Here is a 9790-nt window from a genome sequence, read left to right on the forward strand (position 1 = left end):
CCTTCTCAAAGGGGAGAGTTCCTTCGACCAAAAAAAGAAAGAAAAAAAGGAGATTTTTCCTCAGACTATCAGTCAGATACTAAAGCAAGAGTTAGGCATTGGTAGAAGATTATTGTACATCATTCAATAAACTACATCTTCCCAAGCGCGCATTGACGATCCCATTCTAAATTTACGGTACTAAACAAAGATCCACAGTTCACTAATTGTAATCACAAGATGGTAAAATATAATTAACCAATGAAGACATTTTACTTACCAAATGCCTACTTTTCCCCTTGAACATTACCCAATACTGATAAAGAAGTTATTTTAAAGTTGTGCTCAAAGTAAGAATATTGTATTCTATAAAATATTTCCTAGCAACTGTATGGCATGACACCTTGCTTTGTCAAGATAATGAAAAATGAATTATTGATAAAATTTGCTTAACCTTCCTCATGTAGGGAGGAAATTGAAAAGTGTAAGAAATTTTTAATTTAACCTTAAAGTAAACAATAGCCACGTGAATTCTCCATTGTCAAAATACAACATAGCCCTGTTCCCTCCTTCCCAGAAAATATTGTAAAACGAGAAAAACAACAAAATCCTACATTATGACAATGGCATGCTGAATAAAAAATTTGTTGAAACCTTTATTCTGATTCATGAATAACATCTCTATTCAAGCATAAACATTTTCCCATTCTCTTTCTTAGTCTTGTGTGGATTTTTTTCTTTGGCTTCGAGGATGAATTTTCCATGTGAGGTGATGGCTGCTCATTCACTTCAGGTGATGGATCCATTGTCACATTAGTTGATAGCTCCATTCTCCCATTAGGTGATCGTTGCAAGATCACTGTACTTGATGGCTCTATTTTCACAGCAATTGGTTGATCATATATTAGATAGATGGCAGTCTTCATAACAGTCAAACCAGGTCTAAAAACTGCAAAAATTTCCACATTGTCACCAGGTCCTAGATTTGATGTTAAACCCTGCCAATCTTCATTATTAAAGGAAGTTATTGTGTCTCGCTTGCAGACCTGGATAGTCTGCTTAGAGTAATTAACCATCAAGACACAAACAAGGCTTTCATCTGCTGTGATTTCCGGGGGTGATGAATAAACAACACACAAAGTAATTCCTTTCATGCAACAATTACTACCCCCAGGCACTCTGAAAGGCACTGAATGTCCTTCCCTCGTATGGGTCGACCAATAAGGATAGTTGTCACCAGGGAGAAAAGCATCCAAAGATTCGGTAGTTGTCAATCCCTGTAACATGAATAGAAAAACTTAGACATTGTATTGTCATTTCAAATTCCAAAATGGGCATTTTTAAGATAACAATGGTAGATTGTATACCGAAAATATGGTCATAGTAATAAATTGAAACAAATTTAGTTAACAGTTCTTTGGCTTATCCATCAACAGCAGAACATTAGGATGCATTTCTCCTTTCGTCACACAGCAGGTTTTTCAGATTATATTTCATTTGTATCTTTTCTTCTCTAGATGATATAGATTTTTCATAAAACTCCACCTATGGTCTTATAGTCGGTCGCAAGATCTGGTAAAGATGAAGGGTTGTGTGCAGCCTTTAGCAGTTAACGTAAAACTTATTAAAACATAATTCACATAGATCACTCCTGATGATATTTTTATAAATATTTTAACTATAAACTAAATAAAAATATAAAAGGATTAGAAATTAGAATAAATAATCTAAATTTGACATTATCAATTAAATTTGAGTTAGAAAAGTAAAATAAGATCTTAAGAGAACGGATAATGATAAAATAGTCAACCTTAATAGTATTCCTATTAAAGTTTAGAAATGTATAGTGGGTGACTTACTATTTTCTTTAATGGAATATTTTAAGATCTAAGAATAATGTTAGATGAATAGAGAAAGAAAACTTGGGTCCTTGTATACAAGAACGTGAGTGATATCTAGGATTATACGAATAGAGATAAAACTTTTGAGTCATGCTACGAAGTTGTGAAAAAAGGTAATTAAATATCGACTAAGAGAAGAAACTAATATTGCAGATAATAAATTTGGTTTTATGCTAAGAAGGTTTATAACGAAAGTTATATACCTTATATGAATGTTGATAGAAAAGTACTAGTACAAAAAGAAAAGATTTGCATATGATTTTTATTGACTTGAAAAATGTAAGTGATTGAGACCAAGAGAGATATTGTGGAAGGTTTTAGAAAGGAAATAAGCATGTGTAATATATGTTTGAGTTATACAAGACATGTACGAGAGAGTAACTACACATGTGAGAACTCCTAGAGACATATCTAAGAACTTTTCTATAGAGATAGATTTACAATAAGGCTTTGCATTGTGCCCTTACATATTTAATCTAGTCTTAGATGTGCTTATACTTATGAGTGATATACAAAAGATTATTCTTTAATGTATACTCTTAACATAGTGTTGGGTGAAGAATAAAAAAAAATATTAATTTTAAACTTGAGTTATGGAGAGAGAGTTTAAAATCCAAGACTTTTTGATTAAGTAAAAGTAAAATAGAATATATGCATTACAATTTTACCAAAAGGATAAGATAAGAACCATGCATTAGAAATTAAAATTTGAGATGATATTATACTACAAATTTCCATGTTTAAGTATTTGAAATTGATTTTACAAAATGATAAAAAATTAATAAAAATATTACTTATAAAATACAAGTAAAGTGGTAAAAATGAAGAAATGTATCAAGAGTTATTATGATTGTAAAGTATTTATCAAGATGAAAGAAAAATTTATCATACTATTATACAACCAACTATTTTATATGGTAGTCAATGTTAGATTCTAAAAATAAAATAAAATAAAATAAAATAAAGTGTTGTAACATAAATAAAAATGTTAAGATGAATGAGTGATGACATACAAAATGATAGGATAATAAATTAATGTATAGCAAGAATATTCAAATATTTATAGTAAAAAAGATGATAGAAAAATTGTTCAAAATAATTTGGTCACGTACACAAAATGCAGTAGAAGTGACAGGAAGGAGAGTGAATAACATGACATTTAGTCTGTATAGAAAGGGCAAGAAAAAACAAGGAAGAATTTTAGAAGACATTATTAAAACATATCGAATAATAAATAATACTTTATGAGAATTTAGTTTTTAACATGGTAATAGCATTTTCTTATCATGTAGTCGACCTCACATTATATATGGCTTCTTCATAAGAAACAATCCTCCTTGAACCAAGGACATTCACAACCTAGTGGAGTTAACTCTCCTTATATTGGAGTTTTTTTAAGAACAAAGTCTGAACTTGAGATCATACTCGAAGGAAATCAAACATGTATCGCTCGAAGCAGTCTCTTGTTGGTTCAATTGTAATTTGATAATCAATGGGAATACAACAAATGTCAAGCAAAGCTTAACAAGAACAATTTGGAAATAAATTTCCTAGTGTAGTGTATGAGCCTGACAAGATGCCTTACTGAATGTTGAAATAGGATAAGGGAAAGCATTTAACTTTCCTTTCAATATTTTCAACTAGATTATTTCATGTTCCCTTATATTAACAGAAAAAATGAATGGTAAAGGTAAGAACATAGAGACATCGAAAAAGAACCTTTAGTGTGCTCTTCTTGAGGATATTGAAGACCTCTCCGCAGCTTCCCATTGCAATCAAATTACACCTCAATGAATGCTCTGGGATTTGTGATGTAGATGCTACTCCTTCAATAAAATTTGCACCATATATGTCATTCATAATTGTTCTTAATTCTTTAGATAGCTGAATTTCCATATCACATTGAACCAAAACACTTCGAAGTTTTGACGGGATGCAAAGCGTTGGAGCTAGACCATTCAAATTGCTTGCTTGCACATCCATGGAAACTAACGATGATGACATAGCCCAAAGTGGATGGATTTGAGATAGGGGATTAATTGTAGGTGACATCCAAGACCAAATGATAGAAGGAAACACATTACGTGATAATCCTTTGTATCCACATATGGATATGTATCCAATGCTTTTTGATTTTACTATCAAAGAGGGCACTTGTTTAATAGCTGTATTGTCTGCATATAGAGTTGTCAAGGATCCCATTTGCACTATCTCTTCTTCTAGCCTGTCAATCTTTGAACAACCAGAAATGATGAGAGTTTTTATAGATTGCAACTTATAGATACTTTTTGGGAGATTGTTGAGTCGTATACAATCTTTCAAATTTAAGAGAACAAGATTGCGGAGATCTCCAATGGACTGGTGTACCATGCACAAATTTGGACAGTCTTTGAGAATGAGCTTTTCAAGACTTGGTAACTTCGAAAAGTCAGGGGTGCTTTTCAAATTATTGGAATGACTAAGATTGAGAAATTTTAGCCTTTCCAGCAACTACAAGAAAATTGTTTTGAAAAGAAAAATTAGAGAAAGAAATGGAGGAAGAAATTAATGCAACCATATAATGTTATGTAATATAATATATACCTGGGGCTCCTTCCATACAAGTTTAAGATTATTGCGTTTTAAGTCAATTGCAACTGCATTTCCCTGATAAAGATCGATTGGTATGTATTCTGAAGGAAATCCTTGCCAACAGACCCATCTTAACTTTTTGTTAAGATACTTATAATCTCCATAAAGTTGTACATGATCAAGTTGCAAAAGTCTTAATCTCTTCATATTCTCAAATGCTTTGGTGTTGAAGCAAATTGTACTTGTTTGCAACTTCAAAGCCAATCCCTCAATTTCTTTTGTTCCCTACAGAATAAAGAGAGTAAAAATATTAAAAAAATATAAAGTGAACCTTTGCTGGTTTCTCATTGAAAAAAAACAAATAAGCAATACAAAAAAGCAGTAGCCAAAACATACATCGATGCTGCTCATTTAGATTCGTTATTCATATTTTATTTATCTAACTCAACACTTAGGTTGAGTTGTCAATAAGTTAGCTTAAAAATTCTTATATCTTCAAGCAACATACTATTTGTAGACATAATATAGGGAAATAATATTAATTGGAAATATAAATATAACAAATTATTATATTAACGCAATTGAACTAATGAAATGTCAAATTTAAGTAATATTGTTTAAAAAGATTCTTAACCTATTGTAAAATAAGTATATTTGAAAACCAACAGAAATTTAACGAACTTGTATTTTTCACATTATACATATTCAAATGCATTTGAAGTAATTCATTAAAAAATATGAAGGAGCTTATGATCATACTAGACAATGAATATCTACACACACAAATTGACTTAAAGTTTTAAATATGTTAAATCAACTTTTCATATTTTATAACAATATCTTCTTACTCACTTCTTTGTCAATACATCTGTGAAGAGATGAAATATATATAAACTAATAGCACCGTTGTTTGAATTGATGAAAGTTCTAATATATATGGTTTCGTTGATCATTCAAAATCTCTTTACTATTTTTCCTTAAACAGCAACCATTTTGAACACTTCCTTATAGTAAAGGTATTCTCTCTTTGTATAAGAATTAAAAAAATGGTATTCTAAATTTTATTAAAAAAAAAAGTATTATCTAAGTTCTTAATATTCCTTTTATCTGTTACATTAATTAAAATATCACTTAATCATTATTTTCTTTCAAACAAATTATTAATTGTTAAGGCTCACTGATTTTACAAAATAACATTAAAAGCAAGGTGTGAACAGAAAGTTCTTACATTATGTTCTGTCAACACATCAACGACATCCTCCAGAATGCATAATCGACTGCGTTTCTCAGGTTCCTTTGGTGAACTTTGACGGATAATTTCTATTCCCATGTCACGTAGCAGATCATGGATTGCAAGCTTGTTTTCATTTTCAACCTTGATGAGACTCATTTCTATCAAGGTTGCTATTCCATCATCAGCATGTAGTCCACAGCCATTTAGTATCTTTGTAACATAGGTTCTTTCTTTACCAATAAAGAAACAACATATGTCAAGAAATATTTCCCTTTCCATGTAACTCTGTAAACCATCATAGCTTATTCTTAATATATCTTGAACTTTCTTTTGGGGAGTACGTTCTTTCAGTTTTGACAGTACTCTGTTCCACTGTTCCTCTTTCCTTTTAAATAAATGAGATCCAAGAACTTCAAGAGCCAGTGGTAGTCCTCCACAGTAAGAAACCATATTTATCGATAGCTCGGTGAATTCTTTTGTTGGTTTTGCTTCCCTAAATGCATGCCAACTAAAAAGCTCAAGGGACTCATTTTCGTCCATTTCCTTCATTTCAAAGACACGGTTAGCTTTAAGGAAATCAAGCATTCTTATATTTCTGGTTGTAACGATTAATACACTTCCTGAACCTATCCATTCAAGGTTTCCACATAGGAAATTTAATTGATCAAAATCATCCACATCATCAAGTACAATGAGTGTTCTACTCCCACAAAGTCTTTCCTCGATCATAGTTATCCCCATTGCAACGTTATGTATCTCCACCTTTGTTTTTAGGACATCTGAAAGAAGTTTTCCTTGTAAATAAGCATACCCTTTGTCAGCCGTTTTGCAATTTTCTCTAATATTTTCAATGAAACTTCTGTTCATGAATCTGCGATAAATTTGATTATAGATGGCTTTTGCTGTCGTTGTTTTACCCAATCCTCCCATTCCCCAGATCCCCACTACACAACCTTCCGTTAATTGATTTTCAATAAACTCAATCACTTCTTCCTTACGGGACTGTAATCCAACTGGAAATTTAGCAACAGACAAAAATGTATGGCCCAATTTTTCCGAAACATCCTTTAAGATATCTCTCACTTGTTCATCTTCATTCCTTCAATAATAATTATAAAAAAGAAACAATGAGCATAAATTAATTGCAAAAATTATTAGATCAAATTAACTCGTAAGTTTCACTCTCAAATAAAACAACCATAATCCTCTCTATTTCATGTTATCTGTCCACTTTAACAGATATAGCACATAAATTAAAAGATTAATGTAATAATTATCCTTATTTATATTAAAATTATTCTTAACCATTAGTATGACTTTCACTATTATTGATTCTCTCTAGTTAAATTATAATAAATACATAAAAAATATTTAAGAATTAGATATATGTATAAAAGCATAAGTGAAAGATAGTAATCAAGGTTGAATGGATATTAATAGAAGATTTTTTTTAAAAGTGAAGATGTAAAATAAAAGAAATCGAGTATTATTTTGGGCAAAACTTAAATGCACCCTTATAAATATTTGTTTGCCTTAATTATTAATTGAAAATTAGAGTTTTACCTTAAAATATGTTTTGATACAAAATAACACTTCAATTCTAATTAAAAAATTACAGTACAAAAAATGCATCTATAGTACAGCATCACATAAGTTTACCTGCAATTCCTGATATCCCAACCTACCAAATCTGCAGCTTCAGAGAGTGCTCTCTTCCACTTGCCCCACGCATCTAACATCTCTATCCCGGAGTATGTATTTCGTACAAGTTCTTCCAAAGATTTTCCAAAAGCACCCTTCTGATTACGCACATCAGAAGGATCAACATCGTAAAATATAGGTTCAACAACCTGGCCATAATTTGTGTGGCACTCCATGATCTTCACCAGCTCATTAAGACACCACCTAGATTTGGCATAGGTTCTGGAGAAGACAACCAATGCTATCCGAGAGCCTTCTATGGCTCGCATTAGTTCTGGGCCTAACTCTGTTCCCTTGTGAAGCTTGTAATCAATGAAAGTGTGGATTCCTGCATTTGAAAGGCCAGCATAGAGATGAGGAACGAAGTTGTTACGAACATCTTCCCCTCTGAAGTTGATGAAGACCTCGTAGATCCACTCATGATGGGAGGATGACATTGGTAATTAGATGAAAGGAATTGGAGTCAACGTTGTCGCTCTTAAAACTTATTCAGCTTCGCTGTTCCTAACTGATGTGAAATGTCTTCGCTCTTAAAACTTCCTTGGCCTCGACAAGCATTGGTGGAAGCAATCATCTGCATTTTTTATAGCTAAAAGTACAAGCGCGTGAAAAAGGAGTAAAAAAAAGAACGCATAACTTTATATGTTTATGTGAGAACAGTGTCCCACTTGGTGTTATTTATGCTTAACAGGGCCAAGGTGTGAGACTATCCATTGTAGAACGCGCCTTTTTGTCTCAACCCTTGGGCATGTGACCTGTGCTGAGCTAAGTTAACTTCAAATTATCACTTAATTTTGCAAGTATATTTAAAAACTAATACCCGAGAAAATAAACTTTTTTAAATAGTAATACAAAAAATTTATTATAATTTTTTGTTGTATTTTTATTATTTTAAAATATAATAATTTTTCAGAATTATTTTATAACTCAACAACAACCTATCAAATCAAATTTCAAATTCTTATAATATCAAAACTAAAACATTTAACTTCTTAATAACCACAAAAAGTTGAGAATAGCAAGAACAATCTCATTATCTAAGGATATGCAAATAGTAAATAAATAGGGTGAATCACATCAGAATTATATCATAATTTTTGACAAAATAAAATAATAAGAATTAATTTTTCATAAATTAAGTATGAAAATATGATAATATTAAAATTTTCTTATAAATAAGTCCATGCATAAAAATATATCAAGATATTAAAATAATGAAAGATAAATTATACCTTAATAATTAAATTTACACTAAAACAATAGAGAAATATATATGTATTGAATTTTATTTAATATTTACATACTATTTGTAACGCCCCAAATTTTTATAATATTAATTATTGTATTTATATAAATCTAAATATATATGTATGTGAGTATTTTTGCATATGTGTTGTGGATATGTGTATATATATGTGTATGCATGACTGGATAGGCTGAAAATAGGCTAAGTGCCTAAGTGCAAAGTGTAATTCTGGACTATTCTCACTGTAGCGAGAGGGCCCTGGGAGAAAGGACTGAAACTGTCACCTTCTCGCTGTAGCGAGAGACGTCTCGCTGTAACGAGAGAGCGACAGTTTGGGGTGCATTTCTGGGTGCAGTATCGTTGTAGCGAGAGGATCTCGCTGTAGCGAGATTCTGCAGAAACCAACGTGCAATTTCGTCTGAGATTTTTGCTGCAGCGAGAGGGCGTATTGTGACCAGAAAAGGATTTAAAGGGGGTTAGGGTTCGGGGAGGATTATTTCTCCCTCTCCCTTCGAAATCTCTTGGATCCTCTCATACCCAAAGCCCTATTCTACCGATTAATTGCCTCCAAAGCCGTTCGGGAGCTTGATTGAAGGTTGAATCCATGTGAGAAACGTTTGGAGGTGAGTTTTAATGATTATGATTTCCATTTTTCAACCCCATTATCTGTTTTTGTGGTTTCCTTGGATTCTCATGGAATTCTTCCATGTGTTTAGGCCGCAATCCGTGTGAGAGAGCATTTCTTGGTAGATTTAGTGTGTGGGTCTTCGGTCTAAGGTAAGGGGCTCTACCTATCTCAAATGTGTTGTAATTCTTGTGTGTTTTGTTAATTAATGCAATGTGGTTGAGATAGGGAGTAGAAATCGTGTGTTTGATGGAAATTGGTGTGCAATGTGATGTGTGCTAGAATAGTTAGGCCCCGTGGAGAAAATTGTGTGTGATAGAATGCCAATGATTGGTGACTTAATGATATTGTGAATAAATGAAGGTCATGTGCCATATATTGTGGATAAAATGTGGGCTATGTGCCGAGTACTGTGAATTGAATATAGGTTGTGTGTCGTATGCAAGCATGAATATTGCGTGCGTGAATAAAATATGTGTGAATGAGCATGTTAGCGCCGTTATAATGTGCTGTGAATGGTTCAGCGATACACT

At 32.0% G+C, this 9790-nt stretch overlaps 1 protein-coding gene across 1 annotated transcript; it reads right to left on the reverse strand.

Annotated features, from left to right (window-relative positions):
- Positions 1-635: 635 nt before the first annotated feature.
- Positions 636-8812, reverse strand: LOC113850728 (TMV resistance protein N-like; the record flags this gene model as incomplete). The annotated part of the gene is made up of 6 exons (XM_027481280.1): positions 636-1256; positions 3600-4370; positions 4464-4736; positions 5680-6784; positions 7345-7825; positions 8788-8812. Coding segments are annotated over 6 exons (3276 nt in total), but the record flags the coding sequence as incomplete, so codon positions are not given.
- Between the last annotated feature and the right edge of the window lie 978 nt (positions 8813-9790).

The sequence above is a fragment of the Abrus precatorius genome, unplaced genomic scaffold, assembly GCF_003935025.1.
Source record: "Abrus precatorius isolate BTA unplaced genomic scaffold, Abrus_2018 Scaffold9, whole genome shotgun sequence".
NCBI classification, from domain to species: domain Eukaryota; kingdom Viridiplantae; phylum Streptophyta; class Magnoliopsida; order Fabales; family Fabaceae; genus Abrus; species Abrus precatorius.